This window comes from Cicer arietinum, chromosome 2, assembly GCF_000331145.2.
Source record: "Cicer arietinum cultivar CDC Frontier isolate Library 1 chromosome 2, Cicar.CDCFrontier_v2.0, whole genome shotgun sequence".
Taxonomy (NCBI): domain Eukaryota; kingdom Viridiplantae; phylum Streptophyta; class Magnoliopsida; order Fabales; family Fabaceae; genus Cicer; species Cicer arietinum.
In genome coordinates, this window is record NC_021161.2 from 38,832,113 (window position 1) to 38,850,712 (window position 18,600).

The 18,600-nt window shown below is 32.4% G+C and overlaps 1 protein-coding gene across 3 annotated transcripts; it reads right to left on the reverse strand.

Annotated features, from left to right (window-relative positions):
• Nucleotides 1–410: 410 nt before the first annotated feature.
• LOC101515070 (ribonuclease E/G-like protein, chloroplastic) lies at nt 411–12,822 on the reverse strand. 3 transcript variants are annotated; one of them, XM_004490498.4, is made up of 14 exons: nt 12,589–12,819; nt 11,922–12,025; nt 10,919–11,100; nt 10,156–10,414; nt 9,028–10,076; nt 8,595–8,912; nt 8,419–8,460; nt 7,716–7,840; nt 7,392–7,539; nt 4,357–4,429; nt 3,161–3,273; nt 2,618–2,737; nt 2,238–2,393; nt 411–1,140 (listed from the first exon to the last, which is right to left on the reverse strand). In XM_004490498.4, the coding sequence occupies exons 1-14, from the start codon at nt 12,675–12,677 to the stop codon at nt 982–984; spliced, it is 2,937 nt and encodes a 978-aa protein (XP_004490555.1). In that variant the 5' UTR covers nt 12,678–12,819; the 3' UTR covers nt 411–981. The 3 variants fall into 3 exon arrangements, 2 of the variants coding, with proteins under 2 accessions (XP_004490555.1, XP_073221245.1); XR_001143367.3 differs by lacking the exons at nt 411–1,140; nt 3,161–3,273 and having other exon boundaries at nt 2,364–2,393; nt 12,589–12,822; XM_073365144.1 differs by lacking the exons at nt 10,919–11,100; nt 11,922–12,025; nt 12,589–12,819 and having other exon boundaries at nt 9,028–10,087; nt 10,156–10,296.
• Nucleotides 12,823–18,600: the final 5,778 nt, after the last annotated feature.

Genomic DNA, 18,600 nt, shown 5'->3' on the forward strand with positions numbered 1-18,600 from the left:
TAAAAAATTAAACATCAAATGTTAGTTGTTCTTTTGTTGGTAGAGAAAATTGAATTTATAACTTCTTTATAAGCTCACGTTTTATTCTGCGGTAAAAATTCTTAAACGAAATTGGCTGAATGTAATGTGGGTATCTGCTAGGGAGAGCAGATGCTATATTAAGTTTTTAGAGATATTTATTAGGAATAATTAATTTGGTTAAAATTGTATTTGAAGTGAAATTATTTGTGCTGATATTTTTTCTTTGGGAAAATTTGCTCTATAACTTGGTATAAATTTTCCTATTCAACTTTTATCACCAAACATGTAGAGATTGGAAGGTGAGCACCCAAGCACACACACTTTATGGTGTGTATATTAGTTAACAGCTGCATAATGCAAATGGAATGGAATACAAGTGACCAATAAAATATTTGAAGACATAAATAACATTAAGAAAAGTAATAGGTAGATAACATTCATACAGTACCACTACTTAAACAAATCAATAAATAATTCAAAAGCTCAAAACCAATGGATTGTCAGCCTAAGATTGTTCTCCTCATGCTATGTTCTTTCTGATGAGTTCAGCTTTATTCTAAAAAGTACCCTTTTCCCCATCTCAGACAGAAAAACAATCATTCCTTCATTGTTGTATCCTAGTGTAGAAAATGCTTACACTGGCCAATGCTTCACTTTATCATCCTTGATATTGTTGCTTTTGATAGGAACTCAAATGAAGCTGTGATTTCTACTTGTAATCTTAGTAGAAAGTTTAGTTCTTAACAACAAAATGCTCCTGTTATGAGGTTTGTGTGGTATTCAATATCTATCATCCGCATATAACAGCCTATTTCTAACTTTGACTCCCTCAAAAGTGAAACCATGTTATTTTTGCTCTTCCAACTCCCACCCTGGACTTTAGAATTTCTCTTTAAGCCATGTATTGTATGGCATATTATACAAAATTTGGGTAAGAAAAATGGAACAAAATCCTCTGCTTCACCCAGCCTTTGATTTTTCACTTGAACTAGAGTAAACTTTGGCCAGATTTTTGGTATTGGCCTTTTTTGAAACTGCAACTTGATGTTGGTTTTTACCAACTTTGTCGACTGTAAGTGGTTTGACCTCGAACGCTCCTTTGGTGAACCCTCTAGAAACCTGAAGAATTTGAAACAGTTAATCATTGCTCAGGAAAGTAGGACTTGAGGATTATGAGCCTTAGAGAAATAATTGATACATATCAATAATTTTCATAGTAATGTTCTATCAATCAAAAGATCACATTTAATATAGGCTTTACCACCAGAAATATTATGACAAACTAGCGTCAGTAAATAAAATTCCAATCTAGCTTTTCAGAAGAGCTGAAATTGACTTGTGCACCACTCACGCGACAACAAAGCAATATGTTAAAAAAGATAAAATCTGGGAACCATTTCTTTAAAAGAGTTCAACACTGTTGAAGAACTTCACTAAATACTATTCACTGAAGTTAACCAAAGTCTATTGTATATCATCAAAGGCAGAGAACTTCTGGTCAGTGTGGGACAGTATATACATTGATATAGATAACTTGGGATAAAATTGCTTATATAAATGACAAGTATATAATCGCTAATAGTTGTGTCTGTTTTGATAAAAATTGTACTTCTAGCATTTTCCTATGCATATTACCGTTGCTCTATATTTGTTCTTAGATTTCCAAGGCATTAAATCATTTTAATGTTAAAGAATTAATTCAGGGTAAATATAATTTTTAAAGTTCAAAATTAGCATTGGACCCAAAATGAAATTCTGTGGTAATGTTAATTTTGAATGTTATGCCGAACCTTAACTTCGGGTTGGAAACTATTCTATCGTTAATTCAGAGCAAAATTTATTTTGAGATCTCTTCACTTCTGAAGTAACAATTTCATTTATAAAAGTCATTCTTTCAAAAGTAATTATTCCAAAGTTTACTTTTTACAAAACATATTCTACCAAGAAATAAGCAATAGCATCACCATGGAGAAAGGGGCTGAAACAAACACAATTTAATGAAAGCAATTTTGATAAATGAGAATGGAAAAATAATTAAATAAAGTACATGCACATGGCAGTGAGGGCTTTGACCCCACACCTTGTAATGTAAATCAACCAATAAGTAATAAGCATGTACTTGATACAAAATTAAAGTAACTAGAATTCATACATATAAAGCAGAATAACAGCATAAGTATAATCATTGAAGAGAAATATCTGTTGATCCGTTATACCTTTAAGAAAATCCAAACTTTGAGAGAACTGCTTAATATTGCAAGTTTTGTCTTTTTCCCTGAAGTCAAGTACTTACACATATGCTGGTCAACCCTCACTATAAATTTTGGCCAGGATTTGGGCTTTTGAGGTTCTCCCTTACGGTCCATTGTTGCCTAGGATGTGAATGAAAGCATACAAGAAATCAAACTCACAAAAATGAGTAACATTTACTACAGGAAGTGAACATGACAATGTTATGATGAAAGCAAATGAATTATCAGATAGAGGTAGAATATTAACTCCATCTGATAGAACACATAACTTTCTTGATAACGTTTTTTTTCCCCCATGATCATATGGTCTAAACAATATTTTGGGAACGAAATTGTCTACTTACAAGAATCCGGCAAATTTGCTGTTCAATTTTTGAGAAGGAGGTCTCTAAAGCTTCAACCCTGCCTGTAGCATGGCAACAGGCACATGGTTCACTAATCATGAAAGTCACACTAGGTCGAACCTGTCAAACATTGATAAAACATTTGTAATTTATTTTAATAAATCTTACTAAACTCTAGTTCATGCAATTTGAAAAACTCTAGTTCATGCATTATTCTTTTAAATCTATAGTCATTTTAGTGTATCTGCAAGTTGAGGGAAGCATGATGAACAATGACGTGAAATAACATAAAATGAAGTACAAATTAGAACACACAATTTAGAATAACTACTTGAATAAAACAACAGGAAGAAAATATAGAAAAAAAGAGAGGAAGAAAAAGAACTCACTCAATGATTCATATAAGCACCTACTTAGTTCCATATTTGTGTCCATTTTTGCATTTCAAAAAATCCAAATGTAGGAATTGTTGTTACGTTAATGCAACATATTGTTTCATGAACTAACACATCTAATATATCCCACCACAGACAAACAACATACCCTCTGTCGTGTTATTTCCATGAGTCCGTATCTTGACAATTCGGAGACCTTCACAACAGATCTGTCTCTCTCAATGGCTTTCTTGATTTCTTCATAGACCAATTTTTTATTTGCTGATCCAGAAGATTGAAAACTCAATAAATAATTAAATTAAATACTTTCAAGTCCGATTCTGATAACATCAAGCGATAAATCATTCCAGAGTGGCATAAAAAATGAAAAATTTCATCCGTTCTTATACTTACAACATTAGGGAGATTGTTTAAACTGAGTTTAGACTATTTAATCAGTCGCATCTATCAGTCCTCACCCTGTCACTAATGATATTTTCCTTTTGATAAAATTATCATATCATGTCAAGAAAACTCAGCTAACTAAACAATGTGGAAATACATAGACACAGAAAAGGAAGAGGCTTAAAATGTTATGTTTGCCACTTTCTCTGCAAAATTTCGAGAAAAATTTTATAAATTTTTATTAGCATTTCAGCCTTTGTAGAAGCCGTCGCAGATTTTTATTAGACACTAAAGATGTTTCAATCAGGTGAACATAGTCCAAACGATGAAGATCTCCAAAAGAAACTACTCCAGGGAAAATATTATTGTGCCAAATTCATGTTTAATATTAATGATTGCCACTTTTTCTGCAAAATTTCGAGTAAAATTTTATAAATTTTTATTAGGATTTCAGCCTTTGTAGAAGCCGTCGCAGGTTTTTATTAGACACTAAAGATGTTTCAATCAGGTGAAGATATTCCAAACGATGAAGATCTCCAAAAGAACTACTCCAGGGAAAATATTACTGTGCTAAACTCATGTTTAAAATTCCATAGTCCATACATAAGTAAACTCTAGCTCTAGCATCATCAATTAGTTAATTTGCAAGCATTTTTGATCTCTTCTCACCTTTTCTTAATAATACTATTCATGACCAACAGGTTAGGCTAACAAATTGCACAGTGATTCAAACTATGCATTAAGTATCACTATTAATTATTTAAAATCAAAAAAACACATTGCCAGGAAAACTATCACAGGGAAATATATATAAAGCTTTAGTCAGTGATATATAACTCCAACTCATAATCAAATAATATTCTGAAATACATCTGAAAGAAGCCTTGTTCCCAACCCTCTAACTCACTGTACTTAACATATAAATCATTTTCACAAACAAGGTGGTAAATCACTATTTACCTTCATCCGTCATATCAATGAAATCTACCACAATGATGCCACCAATATCTCGAACTCGCAACTCCCTTGCAATCTGTTACAAATTGGATTTCATTAAAGAACTCGAACTGCGTGATTTTGATGAATTATTGGTTTCAAGACAAAACAAACAATAATTGTTTTTTTTTATAATTTTATTTTAAGATAACAGAAAACTGAAATAGAATTAATCATCAACAATGAAATATAACTTCATAATTATCATACAAGATTATCACAATACATATAGTCTTAGAATTTGGACTAGACCTAACTCAATCCCAAAAGCTAGTTCAAGGGGTGAGAATTGACCTATCCATATATGGACTATTTTGGCCATATTTAGTTGATGTGGGATAAGTTAATTCAAATTGAGATCCTACCTAGGACTGGGAAGGGGTCTCAAGATCGTAATTGTGAAATCATAACATGGATCCTACCTTAAGTTCAGCTCAGCTCTGATACTACTTTAGCTTAAGTTATTAACTGGTGACTCATGAGAGTTTTTTTATTTTTTTCTGATACAGTGTAACTAATGCGAGTTATGATGACCTTATGGATTTTTATGTTAACTGATTTAGATGGAATTTATTTTTTAATTTACGCTATTTTATAAGCACATATTTGAATCTTGTGGGATCTTACTGTCCATGTTTCAATCAACAATTTCCAATTTCACTTCCCTTCCCGGTTGTATGTAGGATCTTGATTTCCGATTTAACTATCTTGGTCTGTCCACCTATTTATTTCTTTAAACCCCCATGTTATTTTATGTAGGTGGTGGGTCCCAACAGAATGGTACGTTGAAGGAAAGTGGACCTCTAGTGTCTTTTAACTTATGTCTTTTGAAAATCATGATACTATTTCCTCAAACAAAATGAGAACTAGCTCAAGGCTAACATGTAGTAAAAAACCTTTCATGAGACATTGTTTAATTTCAATAAACTGCTACAAGAACAACACACGTCTAACTACATTAACACATTCAAGCTTGTAAAATGGATGACAATTTAATCCAAAATGAAATTATTAATCGCTATAAACCAACAGAATAATACAAAAAAGATGAGTTATTTTGGGTGTCAGTACTATGCCACAAGGGTTGTTCGCGGTGCGGTTTGGATCGGTTTTGAGAGAAAAACTCATCCAATTCAAAGATTAAAATATTTGTGGTCCGGTTTGGACGACAATTCAAAAAAAAATCCAATCCTATCTGATCCAAATTAATGTGGTTTAAATTGGATCAGTTTTCAGTTTATCCAAATTATAATTTGTAACAATATTTTAATAATAATGTTATAATATTACATTAACGTATCAACTTTGAAGCAAAATATTATATATTATATACTAAAAATTAATATTACGGAATAACATAGATCGATTATGTTTGAATTGTATGAAATAGTAATAAAAATATATCAACTATGTATTATTAAAAATTAATTGAAACTAACAAATAATAGTTTAATGCAATATCTCATACTAATACAAAAAAAGTATTAAAATTTATAAATGCGGTTTCGTTTTTAAAACTGAATCTGACATCTCATTTGAGCGGTTTTCACAAAAGAAGATCCGAACTCATCCAATAATATTCAATTTTGTGCGGTTTTCGATTTTTCTGGATCAGTTTGCGGTTTTTTTTTATTGGTTTGGATGTGAACACCCCTAGCCACCATATATTACTCAAGTGCGTTGTTGAAAGTAAGATATCTTACTTATGTTGACACGGCATTTTTCTTTGAAGTAGATAGTGTGTTCTCAAGTTGCTTGTTGAAAATTAAATTTTTTAATTAAGTTGAAAAGGCATTTTTCTTTGAAGTAGATAGTGTGTCCAATTTATGCCAATACTAGACTAAATTTTAACAGCAAGTTAAATATTGCATTTCTTGAAATATCCCTAAAATTATTGTGGAAAGGAACTCATTGTCTTCGTAGAAATATCTCGGAGCTCCACATTAATGGATGTTCTGAATATATATTATCACAAGATAAAAAGGAAGTATTGAAGAATAAACAGTTTTTCATGAAAATAAATATAACAGTTCTTGTCTGCATAAGTCAGAAAAATTGTCTTACTAAAGCCAAAGTAGTGCACAAATATATTATAATAAAGAGTGCAACATTCAACCTACCTGTCTTGCAGCTGCAAGGTTGACCTCCAGAATAGCTTTCTGCTTGGAAGTTTCCTGACAACTTTGAAGCAAAATATTATATATTATATACTAAAAATTAATATTACGGAATAACATAGATCGATTATGTTTGAATTGTATGAAATAGTAATAAAAATATATCAACTATGTATTATTAAAAATTAATTGAAACTAACAAATAATAGTTTAATGCAATATCTCATACTAATACAAAAAAAGTATTAAAATTTATAAATGCGGTTTCGTTTTTAAAACTGAATCTGACATCTCATTTGAGCGGTTTTCACAAAAGAAGATCCGAACTCATCCAATAATATTCAATTTTGTGCGGTTTTCGATTTTTCTGGATCAGTTTGCGGTTTTTTTTTATTGGTTTGGATGTGAACACCCCTAGCCACCATATATTACTCAAGTGCGTTGTTGAAAGTAAGATATCTTACTTATGTTGACACGGCATTTTTCTTTGAAGTAGATAGTGTGTTACTCAAGTGCGTTGTTGAAAGTAAGATATCTTACTTATGTTGACACGGCATTTTTCTTTGAAGTAGATAGTGTGTCCAATTTATGCCAATACTAGACTAAATTTTAACAGCAAGTTAAATATTGCATTTCTTGAAATATCCCTAAAATTATTGTGGAAAGGAACTCATTGTCTTCGTAGAAATATCTCGGAGCTCCACATTAATGGATGTTCTGAATATATATTATCACAAGATAAAAAGGAAGTATTGAAGAATAAACAGTTTTTCATGAAAATAAATATAACAGTTCTTGTCTGCATAAGTCAGAAAAATTGTCTTACTAAAGCCAAAGTAGTGCACAAATATATTATAATAAAGAGTGCAACATTCAACCTACCTGTCTTGCAGCTGCAAGGTTGACCTCCAGAATAGCTTTCTGCTTGGAAGTTTCCTGACAAAGCATCCCATGTCCTCCATTTACATCAATAGAAACTAATGCCTCAGTTTGTTCGATGATTAGAGAACCTCCATTAGCAAGTGGAACCCTAGAAAGTAATTCACACCAAAAACAGCTTGCATGTTAAGAATTTTACTATCATGTTTCTTAAAAAGCAAGATGCCACTAGACATTTTATATAAGAATATCAGCAAACAGACTACTATAAGAGCAAAAATAAGCAAGGGATGGAATATTAAGAACAAAAGAAGCAACAAAATCTACCTTTTGCTGAGGATATTGTCAAGCTCTCCTTCAATGTTGTATTCATCGAAAAGGGGAACCTTTTTATCATATAGTTCAACTCGATCACAAAGATCAGGGGCAATGTCCTGAAGGTAATTGGTCACCTGGAGATTAAATAAAAATATTGACATCATTAGACAGAAGTGATATGTCAGTTTGTACATTGAATTTTAAATTAGCAGCTGATATAGTATTTGCAATTGCAAAAAATAATTATCATACCATTCATATAGCAATTTTTCCTACAAACAACTGGATCAGCATACTAACATAGGTGCAAAGATTAAAAAAACATTTGCGTCTTGTATACACGTCATAAAATAAAGCTGAAGTTTTGTTCACATACAGAAACAGAAATTCTCTAATTTTAGTATTTAAACTTAGACTTCTAAAATTAGCATATACTCCCTCTAGTCTCAATTATAAGAAGAAAAACTAAAAAACATCTATACCAATGAGCTTATTTATAACTACACTTTTTAAATATTGTTACTAATAGACTCCACAGAGAAAAATGAGACATTAAATACACCCACAAATATTTAAAAGACAAACATTAAATGAGGATAAAAAAGTCATCTAAACAATAAATGCATCTTAAGAGTCACAATTTTTTCTTATAAATGGGACCAAAAAAATCTTCCAATTTTTCCTTATAATTGGGACTGGAGGTAGTACATACCTCATGAAATGTCCTTGGAGAGTCAACCACCAATTTCTTGACCTAAAGTATATCATCATAAACTGTAATCAGTAGATATAACATAATGTAGGTTTTCTTTGGAATTTAAATAGACACCGTTAAGTTAAACATCCTAGAGATCATGAAAGTGACTTAAAATTAGTATCAAAACCAACATTGTCATTGAAATAATCTTGGACCACTGAGAGAGTTTGATCCATTGCCCGGTGCAAAATAATAGGAACAGCTCCTTCCACCCCTTCATCAGCAGCAAGAGCAGCAGATTTTGCATTTTCCATTATGTTATTCCAAGTCGAGAGCAAACCTTCCAAGTCTTTCTGCAGTTCCTCAAAAGAATGGCCAGCAGCAACAGTTCTTACAGTAATACCAAAACCCTCAGGTTGCAATGTCTTTGCTATAACTTTCAACCTTGTGCGCTCGACACCAGAAATCTTTTTGGAAACTCCAATTTTATCACAACGTGCCATCAAAACCTACAGGTCAGAGAGTCTAATTCAAATGAAACACGGTATGAATAATTTATTAGAAAAAACAGGAATGATACTTGATCAAACTTTATGCAAGGTGCAAGCATAAAATAGCACATACCCAAAATCTACTTCTTAGTTTGGGAAAAGCAGTCAGATTGGGACCCTTGGTACCAAGGCCCTCTTTAACAACTTGTACAACTACTTTGGTTCCCTTGCGAACTTGGTTCCATTTATTTACTCCAGTTTCTCGTTTTGTATCTTTTGTATGCAAAATATGATTGTTGATAGACCCATTTGTGCCAACAGGAAGAGAACTGTCATTTATTTCTCCTTCTATATGGACATCAGTTCCCTCTACATCATCCTCAAAGTCAGCTTCTACTTCATCATCAACCACACTACCATTCACATTTTCCTTAAGAACTTCTGAAATACAAAAATCATCATCTGCTTCATACTCATCATAATCATTGTGTACAGATTTTAAGCAATCATCCTCAGAATGTATGTCCAGTATTCCATCAGGGATGTCAGTAGCACGAGACATGTGACCATTTTTTCCTTTAGGTTCAATTTCTTGTTTCTTTTTCTTTCGACAAAACGGAGGGAATATAAATGGTTCTTTGTATGACTTAAACTCCAAAAGAGCGAGTTTAGAATTCCCAATATCAACAAAAGCTCCTCCCATAGAAGGAAGAAGCTTTGTGATTACCCCAACATACACACTATCACATTGCACATTAGTCTTAACTGGTTCCAATAGTAACTCAACCAATTTGTCATCCTCCAGTACTGCAATTCTTTGCATGGTACATATTGATGAGTTTATTAGTAAAATGGTGGAAACAGGGTCTTTTGGAATTGAACTACTACTTTCTTCAGGTAACAACTCTTCTTTATCTACCAGCTTCACCTGCTCTTTCACAGTGTCATTAGTTTTAGATTCATTGGATTCGGTTTTATCCTCAGAGACAATGAAACCCGGTGAATGGGGTAGCCAGGGTTCCTCAACAGGATCGTAATTCTCAGAAAGAATATTAGTAGAAGTTGAATCCTTGTTACTCATAATCACCATGTCCTCATTGTCCAAAAATAATTGATCTTCCAAAATAAGTGTCTCGGGCTTTAGGAAATCATTTTCAAGGAGACTCGTATTCCTTCGTTCATCTGTCAAACCACTGTTTGAGTGTTCAGAAACATATTAGGAAAACACATATTTCTGGAATGTAAAAATATGAAGAAATACCTTTGACTGGGAAAAAAATAGAAGGCTGCTTAAGAAGATATGTTTCCTCAGAGCAGTAACTCCATTCATGAGCTGAAGACATATGGAAATGAGACCTAATCCATAAATCCCTCACCACAATTTTATTATCTTCTAGGATTGGGACTGTAAGAGGTACTGAAAGAGAAAATGCTGGTCCAGGCTTCCAAATAATGCCACTTGAGGACCTTGACTTTTCCTTAATGAAATAATTATATTTAAAGTTCAAACCAAAAGCAATCTGCAAGGTAAAATAACAACTGAGTCACTTACATTAAAAGAATGTGTGTTTTGATGTTCATACAATATTTCAAGAATATTGAAGCTTCATGTAATAATAATCTAAACTTAAATAGAAGGACCACTTTGATCTGGTGAATGCAGAACTTTGTAGCAACAAGCCTACTATCATTTACCACTGAATACATACTACAGTTTTATTGACAGGAACCAGAGAATCTCCGATGGACAGGTTTTGCCTTTCCAGAGTATCTGTGTTGAGGATTTCCAGAGATAAAAAAAGCTTTAGACATAAGATTCTTCTATAACGGGGGAGGTTTCTTTCTATTATTCTCAATATATTGTAGGTTTGCTTTATATGTTTCCCTCAGTGTACAAAAGCCTATTCAGAAAAACTCAGCTCCACCGCATGAATACTAAAATTAACCTGAATGTCGAAACATCTTAATTTAAACATTTCTTTCTGTACATCTAAATAAATTTTCATACAGCCCAGTGATATTACCTCAGATTCAGCTTTCCATATGTTAGCGTGCTCTGTAGGAGACATTAGTACAGCCATGTTTGGTTTCCAGCAGCCTAACACAGCAAGATCCCCAGTTATATACAGAAGGTGATCATCTTCTAAATCAGCTTCTACAGTCCAAATGATCTTACATATATCATCAACATCAGTGGTTGAATTTCCTGTAAATTGGAATAGTCAGATGCATCAATCATTCTAAATTAGAGGAAAATACACTAATAAAGCATGATACTGACAATTAACACCAAAAGGAAGTTCACACCCACTCAGAACTCGTACTAAAGAAAAAGGGCTTATTTGATAGTGCGTGAAATTGCAGAATTAAAAAGTAACCTGGGCTCATATAGAATGATGAAGAGAATTAAAAAGAAAACTCAGGATACATGTAGCTAACACCAAGAAGGGTGTTGCAGCATTTAGCAGTACAATAGAACTTATTTAAGATAAGTCTACTTTTTGCTTCATTTAATTTACAAAAAAAATGAAGAAATTGCTCGCAATTCATAAAGTCAGTTCCAATCATTGAAAAAAAAATTGAAGAATATATATGACATGCTGCATTGCTACTAATGAACATTCTACAGAATCTAATTAAATATGATGTATCAATTATTAATCCATCGGACTAATTCATTAATTTTCATTATCTACAGAGGTCAGGGTATACAACAAAGGTAATTTTATCCTTACAAGAATAAAAAAACTTTTGCACAAAGCACATGCTATAACTCTTGAGTTGCTGAGTCTTGATCCTTTATTCTACTGATAAGCCAAGCTCGAATAAGATTCTACTCGAATACAACTGGAAGGAAGTTGTATATTAGGATGCTAACTCTTGAACAATACAGTTGTGATAAGTATCCAGCAAAACAAATCAAGGCGATAAATAATTAGGCTATAGAAAGGAGATAGCTATTTAATATAACTAAAACATGAAGTCTCAAACAAATCAACCAACAAGAGAAAAAGATGTATGAATTACCCTTCTCTGCTGTAAATGAAGCTAATCTTCTGACTGATTTATGGTTCTTCAGACAGCACGTGAATCTATATTCTCCATGCATTGGTACATGATGGCATATATGTCTGTAACAATATTTTAATACATAAGCGCAACCAAGACCAAGAAAAAGGGAGAAACAATTAACACTAAAAAGAATGTGTATTATCCATCAATATTACAATTACAATATATCACCATTCCTAGTGTTATTGTTCATCATTTTTTTATCTATCCATGATCATCTCATCTTTCATTTCAAATATAAAATCATATTTAAAATGCATTTCCCACCTTTAATCACCCTATCAATATATATTTTGTGTTTAAGGTAAGCTACACGTATAACAAATGAGTCGAAAAAACCACAAATCAGTATGAAACCTAATTACTATTTGCTACACTTAGTGAAAAATATAAGTAGTATGGTACAATTGGTGTGTTCTCGGTAAGCGAGATCAAAACCCTATTTATCTAATATATCCAAAAAAAAATCTATTCATCTACAGAAACAAACATAACCTAAATTAAACCAATTTCCCCTCTCAAGACATGTTAGCAACTAATAATACAAAGTACAAAAAGCAACATCAATGAATTGAGTATAGAGACATGAATGAGTAAAATTTGAGAGTGAGAGAAAGTAAACCTTCTTGGTGGGAGTGTGTAAGGGTTAGAGAAGGGGGTAAGAAAATGATGAGGGTGGTGCAAAAAACCAACTTCAGCAATGAACTCCATTAACTGAGGAGAAAGCAAGAGTTCATCACTTAAGAAAAAGAAAAGCGCGGAAAAGAGAGTGGTTTTGGATAAAATATTTAGATAGATAGATATGTGTACTATTGGTGGTGTGACACACGGGAGAGCTAACAACAGGATAATTGCCTTGCCTTGGCGACTTTCTCTAAGTATCACAATATTTGTGGGTCGTGTCTCATTGGTTACTACAGTAATTTTTCTTTTTTTATACCGTATAATATTTTAATGATAATAGAAAATAATGTGAAATTTATAGATATTAATAGAAAAGAGAGGAGTAGAAGAACTAGATGGAGATATGAAATAGAGTAAAGATGGGAGAGAGAGAAAATAATGAAAAACACAAGGTGACATTTTAGATACCTTCCTAAAAAACATATATTTTATAAAATTGATTTTGGTTAAAAGTAAGTTGAATGTAAAATATTATGTATTTGGATATATTTACGTAAAAGTGGGTTGAATAATAAAATTTAGAGTAAAAAACATGTTTTGACTCAAAATTTATAAATCCTAGATTCAAGTTAGAATCAATTTTGAAGGTAGAATCAATTCAACTTAAGAACATCCAAATATATGAGAATTAATTTTACACAATTTTATTTTGACTTTTTCAGAAGTTGATCAAAATATGCACTAAATATACTTGTGGAATTGACTCGTGTGACATCCTATATCCCAAAAAAGTTTTAAAACATAAATATAGTAAAAACACGAGTAAATTTGGTTTGGAAAAAAATATATTCAAGTATAGAAAGATCAAAATTCGTAAGCATACGAAAACAACATCATCATCAAAAGAGTTCAACCCCTAAAATTATTACAATAATCAGAGTTGACTCTATACAATCCCAATTTATCGATCGACTAAAATTGCGACAATTCAACATAAAGAAATAAGTAATAACTATTTAATGTGTTGGTGGCATGCAAATCACTCAATCTCTTTCTTGTTGGTGATTGTTTCATCTTTTTTCATCTCATCATCTATCCACACATGTAGTGTGTAAGCAACGACATGGGAAATAAACAAATGTGAGTCATTATTCTCAAAATATAATCAAGTGGAGTAAATTAAATGAACAATAAACATCACAACATATAACAATAAACACTATCAACATGCATGGTGACACAACAAGAATCATAATCACCAACTACTTCACGATGAATCCTTTTAACTCTTGATTGATATAGGTAGAAAAGTCACCTACTGTCCAAAAGCAAGAATGTTTAGTCAGGGTGATTTCATATTCAACATAACACCCCGATAATGTCCAACATTAATGTAAGACTTTCCTACTGAAAACTCCTTCAAGGTCTCCTTGACCGTCAAACTCTAATTCTATTATAGCACAACCCTTCAACATGTCATATTATATAAATGCAACACATAACATCCAAAATATATCATTTATCATCAACAATCATTATCCCACATCACTCAGTCCATATATGCAATTAAGTGTACTAGTTAATTAATAACTTAATTTATTATTCTTACATAACCGAATCAATCAATCCTTAACATCTAACATATTATTCTATAAATTAGTCATTATCTGATTTTGATTATATTCCTAATTGATTAACCCAAAGTTTAAAATCGATTAAATAATAATTTAGTCATCTTCTAGTTCTAATTACAATCATAATCGATTGATTAAGCCTCACTAAATGGTTATTGCTTAACTTCCACGTTTTACAATTTTTGTCATCATCTTAATTAATTATTGAAGCCCAATTCTTTGTTTATTCTATTTTGTTTTAATCTAATTGATTGACAGGGTTTCAACAAGTGTACTGAATCGTTGCAAGTAATAATAAAACGGTAGTACCGAGTGTCGAATTCAATGATTGCGTTTTACTATTGAATTATATTTAATTACTACAATTGAACAAAAGGTTCCCAAATTGATTGAAATAATATTTAAAATTAATAACTGTAATAAATTTGATCCTTTATAATAAGAAAAATGTCACAGATGAGTTTCACTCTGAATCCAACCTTGGTGTCTAATTTGATCTTAGTTACTGAATTCCTTTATTGAATTATTACCAGATTCTCTTTATTTTTCTTGCCCTAATGTCTTAGTGACAGAACCTTTAACTCCAAAGTAACCCTTAATTCCTTAGTGTATTTAAGATTATAATTAAACATTACCGTACATGAATTCTTTTTTTAAATTAATTTTTCTGCAACTAATTTAATTGATTTCATGACATACATCTATCCCTAGACTACAAATTCATGAATTTCTCATCTCAAACATTCGTAAAGTCCACTTTTGTTTCAAAATACAAATCGTAGAATATTTTAATGTTGATCAAGCAATAAAAAGCATTAAGCACAAAGATGAGAAAAATAATTCATTAAACTCATTCATATAACTAGAAATCAAATCATATAAATAAGGGTTTCATCTTGTTACACTCATCACTAACAAATATGGTTTAGTTACTCATGACAGAGATAAAAAAGATAGAATTAGAAAAGAATTACAAGAAAGATTCATGAATGATTCTTGATATAACTGCTTCAATGGTGTTAGAAACGATCGTCTTTGAGTTTCTATGTTATGACACAAGTCTCTCAACTTCCCAATAGTCAAAAAGACGCATAGAAAGTGAAAAAATTGCATTTTAATGAATGCTGACGTGTGCCACGTGCCCCAGGCGCATGCTTTGCGCTTCAAGCGCGTCTTGGCAGTGGCAAAATGCTGAAAATGCGCCTCAGGCGCGGCTATTGCGCTTCGGGCGCACAACTTTTTATATTTGCCATTTGTTGCATTTTGATCCTCTTTTGATTCTGAATTGGGTTCCGATGTCTTCATGAAAATTGTAGCTATGGATCTTAGCTTTCATTTGCACTTGGTTTGACTCCAATTGGAGATCTAAAACTCCACATAAGTCATGTTGATTTCTCACCAAAATTCAGCACTACACTAAAACAAAAAGCAACATAAAATTACTAAAAGATCTCTACTTAATCAAGGAAATAAGAACATAAACATTTTATTAAATCAAAGAACTCAAATCAACAAAATATATCAAATAACTCCTTAAATTAACTAATAGTTAAAGATAAATAAGACTAAAAATAATGAAAAATATGCATATGATGAAGAGTCATTACAACCCCAAACTTAATCTATTGTTTGTCCTCAAGCAACAATTAATTTCAGATTTCGTATAGTTAAAATCAAACTTAACTCAATTTCTCAAATCAAATCAAACTCAACTCTCAAAGTTCTAGCTATTACAAAACATTCATCATGCTTCATTGTTGCTTACAAAAAAAAAACATAATTTGTACATTTTAGCATTCATTCATCAAGTTCAACTCTCTCTTCACACAATCTCGCCAAAATTTATCTCAAGTGTTTTAGGAAGGGTTATGAATTTATTACTCAAATCCTAGAACATGCATCACGCTACCATAGACTTGAAAAAATTCTAGATAGCAATCACAATGCAACAAACACATACACTTTTGGAGGACTTTCACGTTGTAATGGGCTTAGGTAAGGGTAGGACATTTTGGGATAATAGGCTTTACTACTTGGAGTTAGGCATACATTTTCAAATATTCTACCACTTTTTATGTTTCTTCACCTTTTCATTGTGGAGATTCTCAAACATTGACAAAAGAACAAAGAAGATATTATTTATCTAAGTACACAAACTGATTTATTATTTATTTTTATTTTTTCTTTTTCTTCTTTTTCAATCTTTTTGTGCGAATCAGCACCCCAAACTTAAAATGTTGCTATCTCATTAGCAACCCCAAACTTAGAATTTTACCAAGACAAGACAAAACTTTTCCTACCTAACTCCAATTAAGGTGATTGAATTAAAGTCAATTCTTTGGCTTGTAATGTGGCTAGTAACTGAAAGAAAGGGCAAGGCTCAAAGGGGCTAGCAAGGGATAAAATTTGCATAGGGTAGTTAAAAAGGCTCGAACGACCAAATAAAATTGTCTCAGTGTATGCATAAATTACAAGTGATGCAAGTTAGAATTAGTGCAAGTTCTGAAGGGATAATACATGTCTAGATAATCACACAAAAAAGAATGAAAGTGTTTAGGCCCAAAAGCTCACAGCTAGGATAATAAGAGAGAGCATGGACTGTCAAAATAATGCTAAACAGGTCACTGAAAAAAAAAATTACGAAAAATTGATGGCAAGTTAGACTTCTACAACCACAGAGTAATCAACAACGTATGCATTAGTGAAACTCATCGAATTGAGCAATGACATGAGTAAAGAAATGAAATTTAAATTTCAAAATCCCAAACAGAAAAATTAAGATCAAATGATAGTTATTACAACTTCTTCATGATAGTAAACGTTTAGGGAAAGGAAAGGAAACATACAATTCAACTACTGAAATAAAGTGAAGAAAAAAGAAAATAAATAAATAAATAAAAAACAAAGAAAGAGGAAAGAAAAAACTTCTTTTAGTTGGGTAATTCATTCAAGGGGATTTGCTTACGTCCTCCGCTCATGTACCACTGTAGTCCCTAGTATGCTGATGAGGTGAAAATAAATCAGAATAAAACATGCCTCCTGGTGTCTGTTGAGATGAAGCGAAGCCTCGATAGAGATTGGTCATCCCAAGTTCGATTCTACCTTGTCCATCTCGTTGATCGATCATTAATTGTTCCATCATAGTTTCTAGTCGGCCAAATCTATCCTATGTGGAGAGCTGTAATGGATGCTGAGGATGGTCATGTGGCCCCTGTGGTTCAGTATTTTCCTCCTCCAGCATTGCTGCTTATGGAGCGCCATGATAGTTTGTCAGAATCATGGAGGGCTTTTCTATCCACCTAGTAGTTATTGGGGTAGCAGGTTTTACCATTTCTTCACCCTATTTAGGTAACACTTTCACCTGCTCACAGATTTTTCTTATCAAGGAAACATGATGGAAATAGCCTATCAGAGGATCAAGAATCGATGTCCCCCAAAGATCACCAGCTATTAGCATGCCAACATTAATTATGTCTCCTTTTATGATAGCGGTTAGTAGACATGCTCTCTTAAATGTTATATCTAACACATTTGAACATGTAGTAGCGTATGATGAACAAAGGTACTCCATGCTTTTGCAATTGGGGTGAGATTCAACCAACGCAGTTTTCTAGGTGAACCATCTTTATTTCGTACCCAATATGTGTCTGGTCTACATAAGATGTGTAAGATCTACTGAGTGTCTATTTTTATAATGTTAGCCTCCATGACTTGAAAGTGGCAATCTGTATAGTTCGGCATATCAAAGAGGGCATTGATGAATTGAGGCGTGAAAGGCACCCTTTTTCCCCGTACATAACTCACAAATTGATCATGTGGGAATGGTTTGTCAGATTTTAGATTAGAGGCATTGGATAAGAATTCCACTACTAAGGACTTGCTTGCTATGGTAACAAATGTGGCCAGCTTCTCCCATCCTCTAGCAGCAATCATCGCCTGGATGTCAACAAATTCATTGGCTTCCAACATAAAATTCTTATCACTCACAAACTTCTTGATTGTGGGGAGTTTGGCATGATACTCTTGTGTTGCCCTATTCTTGAATAAGAATGTATCGTGTGATTGGGCAAAAGATGCATTTGTGATCTTAATGCATTTAGCTTTATGTTGGGTTGCCATTAGGTCCTGCAAAACAATTAAGCACATCCAGGATTCAAAATATTCAAGGTTAGAGATAATTAGTTTGAGCATGTCTCCCCTTGGCAAAATAACCACATCAATTGTCTTAAGTTTATCCAACCAAATTCTGAATGATAACAATGCATATAGATTGGTTGTGTCATTTTCTCAAACAGATGGTGTGTAGTACATATTTTGTGGTAATTAGGATTCAAAAGTGGTTGTGTCAATTTATCAAACAGTTGGAGTGCAGTACA